General features: G+C 41.9%; 1 protein-coding gene across 5 annotated transcripts in view; it reads left to right on the forward strand.

Moving 5' to 3' along the window:
- EFCAB11 (EF-hand calcium binding domain 11) overlaps positions 1 to 15,880 on the forward strand; it is a 210,464-nt gene that overhangs the window by 8,376 nt on the left and 186,208 nt on the right. For all 5 annotated transcript variants that reach the window (XM_075926731.1, XM_075926732.1, XM_014573261.3 and 2 more), the window contains exons 3-4: positions 11,986 to 12,031; positions 15,766 to 15,867. In XM_075926731.1, coding sequence (XP_075782846.1) covers positions 11,986 to 12,031; positions 15,766 to 15,867 — 148 coding nt within the window. The remainder of the gene's footprint in view (positions 1 to 11,985; positions 12,032 to 15,765; positions 15,868 to 15,880) is intronic.

Raw genomic sequence — 15,880 nt, forward strand, 5'->3', positions numbered from 1 at the left:
TTCCTCGACCTTGCCTTTTCTAACAAACACGCAGCAGCATGCACTTTAAAAAACAACACCAACAACAACAAAAAACATACCAGAACACTGTACCACATACTGGGTTGTTTTGCCTCAGGAGAAAATGAGAGAGAATAAATACATCTGAGAAATCTTAGACTTGTTACTGATTACAGTATTGGAATACAGTCATATGCTATGGGAATGATACCTGATCAGAATAGATAGAACATGTATAAAGGATTATATGATCATGGTCTTGTATGCAATCACTGAAATAAATGTATCTGGGTCCATCACCGTGTTTTATCCAGACCAGGGCTGTAGATTAATTGCAGTTAACTCATGATTAAACTAAAAAAAACCTAATTGTGATGAATCACATTGTTAAACAATAGAGTACCAATTGAAGCTTATTAAATATTTGTGGATGTGTTTTCTACATTTTCAAATATTTGTTTCTATTACAACTCAGAACACAAAGTGTACAGTGTTTGCTTTATATTTTTGTTACAAATGTTTGCACTGTAAATGATAAACAACAGATATAGTGTATTTCAATTTACCTCATAGAAGTGTGGTCTCTTTATTATGAAAGTGTAACAAACAAATGAACATTTTTTGTTACATAACTGCATTTAAAAAGAAAACAATGTAAAACTTTAAAGCCTATATGTCTACTCATTCCTACTTCTAAAACAGGGCTATTCAACTTTGGAAGCCCTGGAGGCCACAATGATACCCACAGCACATGCTGAGGGCTGCAACTTGAGCATGGTTGCATACGTATGCAAATATATATGCAAATAGCTTCTTTCATCCTGATGGGCATGAATATAAAGATTAAGGCAAGACGACACAACACACAGGCCCCATTTAAGTCAGTTCTGCTGATATTAATAAAATGCAATATTTACCTGATTTCTACCCATATGACAGCACTTTTAATGAGCACCGTCAGTTCAGCAATTTAACTATTAAAACACATATCAACAGAAGACCATTATATTGACTACTTTTTTGTTTTGGCTTCACAATTTTAAAAAAATCAAACTAACTGCCAATACAATATTTACTGAAATATAAGTACAATCAATGTGAAGTTAAAGGTGCTGAGCGGAGAAGTGGCATGGCTAGAAAAGGAACTCAGGAATCCTGCTTCCCAGAATCTCTTCTTTTCCCCTGCCTGCCCCACCAAGCATCAGCTCCCACAGTCCCTACAGATCAGAGACTGGAACTCCCAAATCTAACCCAACAAGATCCACTGTCCAGTTCTCTACTCTAACCCAGTGCCCACCTCTCCCCCAGAGCCAGGCATCCTCCAGCCCTGTGCTCTAACCCAATGCCCTTTCTCTCCCACAGAGCTGGGGACATAAATCTTGCAGGGCAGAGGGTAATGCCCTGGGTCTCACCAGTGCCGTGTGATTCCGCTCATGGGGAGGTGATGCCGCTGTGGCAGATACGGCAGGTGTGCTCTGCCGTGCCTTTTACTGCCCCCCCCCCCGTTGCCAGCCAGCAGCTCCTGCGCATGTGGCCTGGCTCAAAGCCACACAGCTTGGTGCTGCCACTGGAGCCCCAGTGATGAGGCAGGCAGGTGGCCCAGGAAGCGGCTCAAGGCGCTGTGGCCTGAATACAGCCCATGGGCTGTGTGTTGAGTTGCCCTGCACTAAAACAAGCAGGCTTGTTTACACTGATGGAAGATGCTGATGCTCACTTCTGTTGACATTGTAAACAAGAAAGTGAGAAGTGTATTCATATGGCACTTCTGTAGCTGGTATTGCAAGGTATTTACCACCATACATGCCAAACATTCACGTGCCCCTTCATGCTTCACCCACTATTCCAGAGGACATGCTTCTATGCTGATGATTTTCTTTGAAAAAAATAAGTTAATTATATTTGTGACTGAACTACTTGAGAGTGAATTGTATGTCACCTGCTCTGTTTAACCTGCCTTCTGTCATATTGCCTATTGTATCTGTCTCCGGTGATGAACCAACACATGTTCATTTTAAGAACACTTCGGCAGCAGATTTGACAAAACACTGTGAGATTTCTAAAGTAGCTACAGCACTTAAGCAAGGTTTAAGAATCTCAAGTGCCAGCCAAAAAACTGAGAGGCATGAGGTGTTGAGCATATTTTCAGAAGTCTGTGGAGCATGATTTATTGGAGATTTATTGGAGCATAAACTTTCATGGGCAAAGACCAACTTCGTCAGATGCATGTCAAAGAGCAACACACTGATGTGAACACTATAGAACCCAAATAATCAAAAACAGAAAATCCACCTTCTGCTGGAGACATCTGACTCTGATGATGAAAATGAACAGGCTTCGGTCTTCAGTGCTTTGGATCATAATTAAGCAGAACCCATTAGCATAGAAGTATGCTTTTGGAGTGGTGATTGAAGCATGAAGAGACATATGAATCTTTAGTGAATTGGCAAGTAAATATTTTGCAATGGCATTTTGCAATGCCAACTACAGTGCCATGTGAAAGCCTGTTCTCGCTTTCAGGTAACATTTCCAACAAAAAGCAGGCAGCATTATGTCCTGCAAATTGTATCCAAATTTCTTTGAATGATTGGCTAACAAGAGTTAGGACTGAGTGGATTTGTAAAATCCAGAATTTTACATTGTTTTATTTCTGAATGCAGGATTTTTTTATACATAATTCTATTTTTATGCTTGCACTACAGTACTTGTACTGGGTTACATGAAATATATCCATATATTTTCTTTACAGTGCAAATTTTTGTGACAAACAGTGGCACTGTACATGTCATATTCTGTGCTCTAATTGAAATAAATTAGGGCTGTCAAGTGATTAAAAAATTTAATCGCAATTATTTGTGTGCACTGCCCCCTTTGAAATGCTGTGGCGACATTTCAAAGGGGCAGCACTGTGGAAGCCCGGAATTAGCCCCTTTGAAACGCAGCGGCGGCGATACAAAGGGGCAGCGCCGCAGAAGCCCGGGACCAGTTGGAGTCCCAAGCTGACCCTGACTCTGTGCCTTGCTGCCTCTTGGAAACACCTGACCCACACTACAGAGGAGCAGCGTAACGTGTAGCCAGGGATAAGCTGGAGTGCCCCGGTGCCTCAAAGGGGCAGTATGTTAGGGGCCTGGGATCAGCTGGAGTGCCCAGCTGATTCCTGGCACTGTACTGCACCTTTGAAGCGCCACTCCAGCTCTTCAAAGGGGGCAGCACAGCATTAACGCAAAAAATTAATGCATTAATCCTGCCTTGTGTTAATCCCAGGCATTAACCCAGATCACTTGACAGCGCTAAAATCAATATATTTGAAAATGTAGAAAAAATCAAAATATTTAATAAATGGTATTCTATTGTTTAACAGTAAAATTAATGGCTTCGCAGGACAGGAGCTGCAGACAGTGAACAGATATATATAGTTGCAGGTAATGAACACCTCTCAGCTATATCTATGTCTATATATCTATATATCTATATCTATAATCTGTTTTGTCTCTTTAAGCACATAATAATGTCATATTCATCATTAGGAGTACGTCTAGACTGCATTGCTCTTTTCGGATATTGGAAGTATCCCAAAATAGCAACACTGCATCTTTAAAAGTGCCCACTATTTTGGAAAATAGTGGGATGTCCCTATAAGCCTCGTAGAGGTTACGGGATTTGTCAGAATAGAGCCTTATCTTGAAATTTAGCGCGGTGTAGATAGTGCCAAACTTCAAAATAAGCTCTTTCGATTTAGACTCAGAATTTTTATTTGTGCTATGCAAATTGTATAGCTTATTCCAACAGAAGGGTGTTGTCTAGACACACCCTAGAAGTGTTAATGTGCAACATTTGCACCTGCAAGAACTTCTTATACAATAGCAGATGGAAAAGTTTACTGATTATGTGCAATCTATTAATTTTAAAAACTAAACAACTCAAGATATTGTGTGATCATTCTTGCAAGAATAATTGTGATTGTAAGCCACCTTTTGAGTAAATTGCTTTCAAAACTTTGTTTTAAAATACAATGTTATTTTAAAATTAATTATACATTGATTTCAAACTATATTTAGCTGTATTGTTTGTTCTAAGTACCCATTGCTGTCGATTTAAAATATGTATAGGCTTTTTATTTTAACTGGAGGCTTGTTGAGAACTGCTTAATTTTTGCACGCAATTGATGCCGAAACCTTTTCTAGAGATTTACACAGAATGCATTTTTAACTAACAATTTCAGTTTGAGATCTCTATTTACAGTTTTTAAATTTAAATATCTTTTTAAACCACAAGGTGTCATCAGTAAACTCTTTAGTGGAAGATATATTAAGTGAAGATTGAATTACTAGTACAGTTGTACTATACTGCTGATAGAGTATTATTCACAACTCCTTGCTTTTCTTCAAAATAATTTCATTTTGTCTGACAAGTAGTTTGTGGCCATTTGCTATAATGTATTTTATAAAATACTATTTGTATTTTATAAATTTATGACCTTTATAATATGCAGTATAGCTCTCTGTGGGCCCCCAAAATTCTCTCTCTTCAACCAATAAAAGATATTACCTCACCTACCGTGTCTCTCTATTAAAATGACATTTCTAACAATATGACCCACCTGAGAAGTGTCTAGTGATGAGTTAACCTGGAGAGAGAAAACACCATTTTTTTAATATTGATATTTCTCTGTTTTGTCAGCGCTTGTATAGCTACACAACAGGTGCCTTAGATTTACTGTCTAGGTAGAATATCTTGCAAATCAAAATGTTTGAGTGCAAAGCATTTCCCCATATGTTTTACCATTTTCATCACTTTAGTATTCAGCAATTAGTTATTATATCAGGACAGCATGCTTCCAAAGTTCTGAAAGAAGTTATTTGTTACTGGGGAAAAGAAACAAACTTTCTTTCTGCAAATCTGATTGTTACCTTCTAGCCATCTAAGCTGATCTAAAATGCTCTAGATTAAGAAGGAGTCTGTTTGTTATATAATAAAGGCTGCCCTGACTCTCTCTCCCCCCCTCACCCTCCCAAGGCTCTTTGCCCACCCCTGGACACCAAGGAGGGGGGCCAAGGCGAGTTTATACCTAGCTTTCCCCCTGGCTACTGGGGATGGGAGGGCTGGACCCACAGGCAGCCCCAACTCTCCACGTGGGCTCTGGGAAGGGCCAGGCTGGGAATGGGTGGGGCTTGGCTTCTGTGAATACAAAGTGACATGATGACATCACTCTAGAGAGAGAGACAGACAGACAGACACTATTATTTCAGGGGCAGTTTGGTATGCTAAAATGCATATTTGGAGCTCATGTTCCTCAGCACAATGAGATCACTGCAGAAGCACTAGAATCAAGCCATAGGGGAAAGAGAACATCTCAGATTGTTCTGGGCTACATTAGGGATGTTTGATTATAAATGATTAACTATTTAACTGATAAGCGGATGGTATTGGTTAAGGGTATCTGCTACATTTTTCCAGGAGCTGGGCGGGCAAGAGTTGATTACTGTGCTCCAGGGGAAGTGGTTTTTAGCTCAAGTTTTATACCACAGAGCCCACAGCACAGGTAACCGTGTAACCGCTGAGATTTTCAGTGGTTACGCAATTACCCTATTACATGATTTTTAACATCCCTAGACTACATTCTCCTGACTGCTGCAAACGAGCCTCAAAGGGAGCCTCATCAAGTATATTCATTGGTAGGAGGAATGTTGCAATACATAGCTTTTAAGGATGGAGGTTGGAGAAACTGGGTTATCCCAGTATGGGTGTGTCTAAACTACATGGCTCCATCAATGGAGCCATGTAGATTAGGCTGATCGGCAAAGGGAAATGAAGCCGCGATTTAAATAATCGCGGCTTCATTTAAATTTAAATGGCTGCCGTGCTGAGCTGACAAACAGCTGATCAGCTGTTTGTCGGCTCAGTGCGCTAGTCTGGACGCTCCTGCACCGACCTGAAAGCCCTTTATCGACCTCCCCGTTATGCCTCGTAGGATGAGGTTTACCGGGGAGGTCGATAAAGGGCTTTCATGTCGGCAGGGGAGCGTCCAGACTAGCGCGCTGAGCCGACAAACAGCTAATCAGCTGTTTGTCGGCTCAGCATGGCAGCCATTTAAATTTAAATGAAGCCGCAATTGTTTAAATCGTGGCTTCATTTCCCTTTGCTGAGCAAACAAATCTACATGGCTCCGTCGACAGAGCCATGTAGTTTAGACGTACCTTAGGTTATCTCCTCCCATTTTGCATACCACTCTTCCTACATTTTTAGTTAAATCATTCATTCTAAATTTTTAACACTTCTATTTTTGAGAAAATGTCTTTGAAATACTGAGTTGCAAGATGGACTGTTGTTGAAACAGGAGCTTCCTTCCTTTATTTTTAAAGGAACTAGGCCCCATCCCAAAAATATGAAGTGCACTCTTAGTTAGAATTGGTTCACTCTTTGGCCTTGTCTACCCTACACAATTTTGTGAATGTCAGTTTTTATTGACAAAACAAGAGGTATACACGCTACAATGCACCTCCCACCAATTTTTCTTGCCCCCATTACGCTAAGTATATAAAACTCATCACGAGGTGTAGAGCTTTTTGCAGTCAAAGTCAGATTGACCCGGTGCCATATAGACACTACTCTTGCTTATTATAGAAAGAAGAGAGCCTAAGAAGTAAGCTCTTGTAGAGAGGCCTTATATGAAGCAGAACCTGCTCACAAAATCTGGCAAGAACAGGGCTGATATTGCAAAAATACACATTCCTAATAAGTGTTAGTCACAGAGTACTCATCCAAAAACATCCTGATATCAAGTGGTACCAAAATATCTTGATATCATGAATGGTTCAGAAATATTCACTTAGGATAACAAGAACACAATGAAACCTTCTAAAAAGAGGTACACAGAACTGTGAGTATACTAGTATAAGAGAATACTAGTACTATGCTTTGTCGACAATAAACCTGGCTGGATGCTTTCATCCTTTAATGGATTTTGTGGTTACTGGGTAGTTCGCTTGAGGTCTGCCATGCTAAGTATCTGCACAGGCCTGGGGTAGCACACAAAGCAAACACATGCAGCCATACATCTATCAATGTCTAATCATACTTATGTCACCATAAATGGCCTCTAGGAGTTGTCCAATAATACCCATTCTGACCACTTTGGCTAGCAGTTTGGTTACCCTGTAGCCAGGTACATAGGCATCTGCCTTGTCCTTTTAAAGGACTGGAATTCTTAAATTTCCACTTCTTCTTTGCTCAGTGTGTAGAGCTCACATTGCATCTTCCCAGCTGACTATGGCAGCTCCACACTGCAAATGTTCTCCCTCTTGAAGTATACTGGAGTTGCTAGATCTGCTGCATTTGTAGGAAGAGGAGGCTGTGCTGGCCGAGCTCTGCTCCAGCCATAGAACTTTGATATTTACAGCAAGATTTCTTGTGGCATGTTGGAGAAGAGCCATGAACAAGACATGTACCAGTGCCATGTGAAAGTTAAGGAGCTGAGGCAGACTTAACAGAGGCAAGCGAAGCAGACTGTCGCTTTGGTGCTGCACTGAAGACCTGATGCTTCTGCAACAATGGTGAGCATCCTGCGGCCTGAAGGCCACCTGTGGCCCACAGATCTCCCTGTCTCTCCCATGTGCCCTTCTCCCCATGTGCCTCTCGCAAACTGGAGCACTGCAGCCCCGCACTTCCTATTCCTCTCCCAGGCTACGTCTACACTGGCCCCTTTTCCGGAAGGGGCATGTTAATTTCACCTATCGTAGTAGGGAAATCCGCGGGGGATTTAAATATCCCCCGCGGCATTTAAATAAAAATGTCCGCTGCTTTTTTCCGGCTTTTAAAAAAGCCGGAAAAGAGCGTCTACACTGGCCCCGATCCTCCGGAAAAAGCGCCCTTTTCCGGAGGCTCCTTCAAAGTAGGAATAAGAGCCTCCGGAAAAGGGCGCTTTTTCCGGAGGATCGGGGCCAGTGTAGACGCTCTTTTCTGGCTTTTTTAAAAGCCGGAAAAAAGCGGCGGACATTTTTATTTAAATGCCGCGGGGGATATTTAAATCCCCCGCGGATTTCCCTACTACGATAGGTGAAATTAACATGCCCCTTCCGGAAAAGGGGCCAATGTAGACGAGCCCCCAGTGTTTTGGAGTGCCACAAATCGCCTGATTTGCACTCCATCCCTTCACTTCACCCTCTCCCCTCCCAGAGCAGAACAGCAGATTTTCAGCATTCCAGCTCTGGGAGGGAAGGGAGTGTGGACAGCACATGAATCCGGTGGTTTGTGGCACGCTGAAAGTGCTGGGAGGGAGGGAGAAGAGTGTGGGGCTCCTGTGCCTAAGTGTGCAAGAGGCACATAGGTATGGGGGGCAGACAGGGATCCATGGGACTGCAGTGGGCCATGGGTTGCTGCGGCCCACTCAAAGGGCCATTCATGTGGCCCACTTGGTTGCCCTTTGCTATTCTACAAGGAACTGGATGCCATCCTGTGTGGTGACACAACCACCACCACCACCATCAAGAGCCCTCTGAATATTTTGGGATAGACCGTGGCCAGTGGATTCAACCCTGAGGATGAAGTGGTGGACAAGGAAGTGGAGTTGGAGAATGAGTTGAGACAGGTGACGGGGTCATCTGCAGTGTTTCCATTTTGCATAGCTGGAGTTGCGCACCTTATGCCCACCATCTAGGTCCTGTATAGACCTGGCCTCCTGAGTGGCTGCACAGTTTATAGGGAACACTGGTTGTCTGGTAGTGTGGCAAGCCAGGATCTCCTCTGCACTCCACAGAGTTCAAGCCAATTCCAGTCCTAGCATGCCAGTTCTGGGGCTGGTGATGCAGCAGAGAGGAGCTTTGGTACATACTCATTTTTATTTGATACTACTTGGTTGCATGAGCTAGACCCGTCCTTTGTTTCATTATTTGCTGTAAGTGGGTTAAGGAATAGAACTGTACAAGACTAGAAATATTTGCTTCTGCTTCCCATTTAGTCATGCATCTACACAGTGGGAACCCGTGAAAAAGTTTTTTAATACATACCAATATTTCACAGGAATCTTCCAGAGAAACCTCTAGGAAACTTTTCTAAAGGTACTTGTCAATCCTTTGCCAAAGGTTTCTTGGCAGAACTGTATGAAACGTGGTGCCAATCAGTAATCACTTGTGCAGGGACCAAAGCAGTGCACAGACAAGCAGCATGGGGACCCAGTCTGGAGTTGCACATGTTCAAGAGATGTACCCTTTCAGAGTAAAATATCAGCTTTAGTTTCCCTGGCCTATGGAAAATGATGACAGAATTTACAATAGTGACCCTAGTTGCTTGGAGTGATCCCCTTAAAAAAACATCTCGACCCTTGGCTCCATCTTAGACCTCCCTGTCTCCACCTCAGCTCAGCTCACCAATTTTAGAGTTCTTGCCAAGCTATATGCTTACTAGTGGAAAGTGAGAAAGAGGTGTACTTAACTCTGGCTACGTCTAGATAACGATCCTCTTCCACAAGAGGAAATGGAGCGCTCATTTGCATATGTCGTACTCTCATTTGCATTTCCTCCTCAGATCCCTTTTGTGCAAGAGGGTTTTTGGCAAAAAAGTACTGTGTAGATGGCTACTTTTTACGTGCGCGCATGCGCGCACACTTTTTTTGAGCAACTCCCCCCCCCCTCATTTGAGGAAGAACAGCTTTTGCGCAAAAAAGAGCCCTCTACACAGTGCTTTTTTGTGCAAAAGCCTCTTGAGCAAAAGGGATCCAAGGAGGAAATGCAAATGACATATGCAAATGAGCGCTCCATTTGCATTTCCTTTTGCGGAAGAGGATCATAGTCTAGACATAGCCTCTTACAATTCAGTGCTGTGGGTGTACAATCAATACTGCCTTTGTTTCTTATGCCTCTACAGATGTATCCTTGGGAGGCATTTCATATGTACCAGTAGAGTGCCTCCATTAAACAAGGAGGCAACCCAGGAGGAGTAGGGAGGACACAGTTTAGGGAAGTGCTCCAATCCTCTGATGCCACAGATCATGATCGCAGGTCATAGAGAGAGACAATTAACAAAACAAAATTCAAATAGATAGCCTGGAGAGGAAGCAAGACCAGGAGTGTATTTTAGAGGGACAGAAGCAGTGGATGGAAACAAAAATGCCGAAGTTCCTAATTATACTGCAATCAAAACATGTTTGCCTTCCTCTACAGTTTATATAGAACTGTATGCCATGCCATCCTAAAATTCCCTAGACAAGATCTCTCTCTTGAGTATTTGTAACTAAACTAGTCCCTATCATTTTGTATGTATAGTTGGGATTATTTTTTTCCAATGTGCATTACTTTACATTTATCAACATTAAATGCCATTTGTCATTTTGTTGCCCAATCACTTAGTTTGGTGAGATCTTTGTGAAGCTCTTCACAGTCTGCTTTGATCCTAACTGTCTTGAGCAGTTTAGTACTGTCTGCAAACTTTGCCACCTCACTGCTTACCCCTTTCTCTAGATCATTTATAAATAAGTTGAATAGGATTGGTCCCAGGACAGACCCTTGGGGGACCCCACTAGTTACCTCTCTTCACTTGGAAAACTTAACATTTATTCATACCCTTGTTTCCTGTCTTTTAACCAGTTATCAGTCCATGAAAGGACCTTCCCTCTTATCCCATGACAACTTACTTTACTTTAGAGCCTTTGGTGAGGGACCTTATTAGAGGATTTCTGAAAATCTAAGTATACTATATCCACTGGATCCCCATTGTCCATATGTTTGTAGACCCCTTCAGAGAACTCTAGTAGATTAATAAGGCATGATTTCTCTTTGCAGAAACCATGTTGACTTTCCCCAACACATTATGTTCATCCTCTATGTGTCTTTACAGTTTTATTCTTTCCTATAGTTTCAACTAATTTGCCCGATATTGATGTTAGACTTACTGGTCTGTAATTGCCAGGATCACCTCTAGAGCCCTTTTTAAATATTGGTGTCACGTTAACTGTCTTCCAGTCATTAGGTACAGAAGCTGATTTAAAGAATAGGTTACAAACCACAGTTAACTCAAATGTGAAAGTGAGGAACTATTATTTCAGAATTAACTGGAACATTTGCAGACTATAAATTGTGCTCAGGAAGCAATCACCCTAAGAGTTATTCTAAACAGCAAGTAAACAAAGCGTGGGTGAATGCATTACATAAAGATACATTACCTGGAGCTTCCTTGTCAAAGTGCTCTACATAAGCCTCCCTGATTCAAATAGCCCACTTTTGAGCTCCTCTAATAGCTTTGGTATCTGGCTGTTCCAAATGAGCTGTCAGCCCATCCGTCTCAATGCTTTGTGTTTCCTAGAGAAACTTTTTCTCCCTTAGCATTACAAACATTAGGTAGAGTACAGCACTCTGCTTATGACCATGGGAATATTTTCCTAATTTAAGTCTAACTTGCCATAAAGGCAGTACCAGCAAGCCTTTAATGGTGGGTTGACATTTTACAGGTGCTGTAGAAAAAAATCTATGAAACAGAAACCCATAGGATGATGGGACAGAAAAAAATTCCTTCATGGGATGGTGAGCTCATATCCATGATGCCTCTATTCCCCATTCCCATAATGCCTAGCAGCAAAAGGTGGCAGTTATCCCACTGTGCGACTATCCACAATGCACTGCTCTCTCAGTGCTAGAGCACCGACTGAATGCACTCTGCCACACACAAAGAGTGTTGTATGAACATGCACAGGCAATGTGATTTTAGCGGTTTATAATTATTGACAGAAATTATGTCAACTTAACTGTGTAGTGTAGACTTAGCCTTTCATTTTTTTCTGAATGTTTAATGTGGGCCATATGTGCATTGAAGTCATAGTATTGAAACTAATACTTCAAATGATTTTACAGAATAACTATTTACTGTAATACTTATGTGATCAGAACTGAATTTAGTTAATTACATTTGATACAAATTGAAATAACTTTAATGGATCATATTCACTACACGGTATAAGTAGGCTCAGTAATATTGCCTGATGTTTTTTCTCTGTTCCAGGTGGAGGTAGATTCAGTAATGGCCTCAGTGCAACAAAACAATTCAGGTAATATGCAAACAAGTCTTCCTTTTCTCTCTAGTCCTTTTAAAAGAACCTGCTACAAATTAATTGCAAAGAGATTTACACAAACTGTGAATGAATCAGAAATATTTAGTTGCTAGAATCTTGGGACACCAATATTGAAAATTAGCTTTTAGGCTTGTCTTTGGTGTAAGGCTGGCAGTTACCCAGGGAAAAATAATTTAAAGATTAAACTGGGAAAATAAAATTATTAGAATATACTAACCAAATTAACAGAAAAACATTTACCAGTTTGATGATAGTTTTATTACATATAATATTGAAAACTGAAATATGGTGACATGTATAATTTTCTTGGAAGGTATACCAAACCAAAGTGTATAGATATTATGATGTTCAGTATTATGTGTCATATATATTAGTATTGCCTTTACTGCAGTTGTACTTTTTATTTGTACAAGCTTAAATTAATTCCCAAATCTAGTGTCTTGTGTAACCACTATTTGAATGTGTAACTAAAGGTAAGGATAATATGGTGTGCATTAATGAAACAGATTTTAAAATAGAAAATGCCTAGAAATGGGACTAATTCATTTTTTTTCCCCTGAGTGGTGAAACACAGGATTTACTTGGTAAAAACCACTTCTGGTAAATACCATATTATCCGTATGTTGGTACAAATGTAGTTAATCAAAATTGAGGTTTTAATAGCAAGTTTTTACAGCCTAATTGAAATCTGTGTGTATGTGTATATATATTTCACATATACACATGTGTATATAAAAAGTTTTTCCTGTGGGACGACAGAGTGACGGCATGTACCATTCTGCATTCTACAGCCCCTCTCTCCACCCTCATTCACATGGCCTCCCCCTCAGTGCTCTGGGGGATTATGAGCTATGTGGCCTCCCCACCTCGCCCCTTCTCTATCCTTCAGGGGGGAGCTGCGCAGGTCTGACAGCCTCAGCCAAGCACAACCCCCTGGTGGTTGGGGTGAGGAAAAACCAGGCCTGCCCCCTCTTGGCAGCTGGAGGGGGAAAGCTAGGCCCATCCCTCCCAGCGGCCCATGGTGGAGGGGGAGCTAGGCCTGATGCGGCTTGGCGCAGCCCATCCTAGTGGCTGGGTGAGGGAAAGCTTGGTCCAGAACGGCTTGGGCATGGCTCCTCCCAGAGGCTGGGGGGGAGGATAGTCCAGTCTGGCGCAGCTTTGGCCCACCCCCAGCAGCCAGGGGGGAGGGAATGCAAAGGGCTGGGAGGGGCAAGAGGCTGGGGGATAGGGCCCAAGAGCCAGGGCAGCCTTGATGTCGGGCCTTCCCTGGTGACTGGAAAGGGGAGGGGAGGGCAGAGAGCCAAGGCAGCCTCAGATCTTTCCCGGTGGTGAGGGGAGGGTGAGGAACCTTGGCCTGGTTCCTCCCAGTGGCTGGTGAAAGAGCCTGTCACGGCTTTGGCTTGGCCCCTCCCGGCAGCTGGGGGGAAAGCCAGGCCTGCTGTGGCTTGGTTCAGCGCTCCCAGCATGTGAGTGGCAAAGAGCCAGGGCTGGCTAGAGAAACTTTGAGTCTGCAGCCCCTTAGTGGTCTATTAATTCTAAGTGTACTTTTTAACAAATAAAAGTGCATCTGCAGTATATGCTTCCCAAATACAGTGGCATTGTATTAGATCTGAGGCTCTCAAACTGTGGTCTGTGAGCTCCATTCACGTGGTCTGCAGATAGTTCCCTCTAAGGTGTGCACCTAAAACAGTGAAGGACCGCCCATCTAATTAGTGGAGACACTCAGGCATGGCTCTGCTAATTAGGTACTTGGACCCTCAAGAAGATATATATGGAAGGAGAGGTGGTGGCCTTGGGGGGGGAATAGGGAGTAGATGGGAATGGGCAGTGGAGTAAGGTGGGGGAAATAGGAGTGTAACGGGTTCCACCCTTCTTATGAGCGCCCCACAGAGTCCAAGAGGAGTCTAGTCATCTCTATCCAGCTGCCTGCAGGAGAGGAAGTGTCTGGTATGTGGCCTGGGACCACTGCAGCCTCACTGTAGCCCCTTACTTTGGGGCAAGCCACAGTCCATAAAGGCCACTCCTCAGTGTGGCTAGGTGAAGTGCAAGGGGGAAACCCAGTCCTTCCCACTACTGTGGGTCAAGGCCGAGGGATCATTTGGTAGGAAATTTGTCCTGTCCTCCTTGTCTTGTCCTCCTTCTCTCCTCCTTTACTGCCTCCTGTTCCCTGGGCCACTTCTCTTGGGATCCGCGCACCTCTCTGGCCTTTGCATCAAGGCCTGCATCCTGGCAGTTGCCTAGCTGGAGCCGTTCTATCTCTTTCTAGCTCCCCTGAGCACTGCTTTTTCTAAGGTACTTCCCTGGGAACCAGTCCTGCACCCTCCCTGGTCAGGACCCATCAACCCTCTCCTAAAAGTATCCAGTTGAGACAGCACTTTATATTTTTACCTAGAAAGATGGGTTCTTGCATATTGATGTAGCTTTGTATTCTGTAGTTATTATCAGTAACAAGCCAGCACTAAGGGATCAATGAGTGGGTGGCACAATACTTTAGGGGTCATTCTATAAAAGGAAAATTGTTTGTACTATAATTTTTCAGTCATGTGTCATTTTGAAAGAGAAAATACATAAATAAATGGATTGCTTTTCTAAGGCTTCACGTCCATAGTTATCCAATTGAAAGGGATGTTGCTCAGGCAGGCAAGTAGAGTGTATTTCGGCATCCCTTATTATTAAAGAAATTGTGCATTAACACAACCTAGTAGTTGAAACCAGCATGTGTCTATAATTCTAGAAACTGAGAATGTAATGGCTTTTAATGTGGTGTTTTCAAGAAGCAGTAATGGAAAAACATGGGGACCTTGTGAGCTTGTAGTTTAAGATTTGAATTGACAGTATTCAACTAAGAGCTAAAGGAGCTATGCTTCTGAGCTATATTAGAAATAAATGGATATGGAAAAACTGTAAGAACAAAAATCACAGAGGTCTTGTGATGTTATTTGTTTTTTTTAAAGGTGACCAATACAGTGATACTGTTCTTGATAAATTATTTCAGTTATATAAAATAGTTCTAGGTCTGTTTATTTCACAGATATAAGGCAAAAGATTAGACTGTGTGTGAAGTCAGAGTTGAAATTACGTTTTTCTGTCTTGCCTTGTTCTATCTTTAAAAAATAGGGCATAAATTTTTCCTAAGATTATGTTTTTGCACAAGTACTTTGCTTTCAGAAATACCAGACAGTTAATTAGGGCTGGATTTAACAAACTGTATACGCATTCAAATCTGTTTTATTTAACTCTCACTAAAAAAATCAGATAAATGTACTTAGAAACAATTTTACACAATAGGTAAATGTAATAAGCAATCCAGTGTTACCATTCATAGGAAACCAAACCTGAGGCTTCAGAGCATTTTAGAGGGTTTGGAAAGTGCTGGGAATGATGCCAGCTATATTGTTTGTGCAATACACTCTAAGTCTTTATTTGTGGAATGCAAGAACTATTGACTTTGGAGAGACCATTACTTTGACCTGTTTTCCCATTGTAATGTAAGATTGCTTTGTAGCATGCAAACGAGAGAGAGCAGAAATATATTGCTGAATTTTGCAAATCTCTAGTAGAGTATTTTCACATAATATAAGAATATGGAAGATAATTGTTTCAATTCTTGTTCTTACAATTACTAATCAGTTACAATTCTATTGCCTGAGTCATTCATAGTTGCAGAGGTCAATTAAAGCAGAGGGGTTTTTTGTTTTCCATTTTTCTAGGTGTATTACTCGAAGAATTTTTAAAACTTATGAGTGCAAAGAAGGCTGCACAACTGTACCATAGTGAAAAAAGGCAGATATTCACAGCTTTTGACATGCAATGTAAGTTTTTCTT

Source organism: Pelodiscus sinensis, chromosome 4 (assembly GCF_049634645.1).
Source record: "Pelodiscus sinensis isolate JC-2024 chromosome 4, ASM4963464v1, whole genome shotgun sequence".
In the NCBI taxonomy this organism is placed as follows: Eukaryota; Metazoa; Chordata; order Testudines; family Trionychidae; genus Pelodiscus; species Pelodiscus sinensis.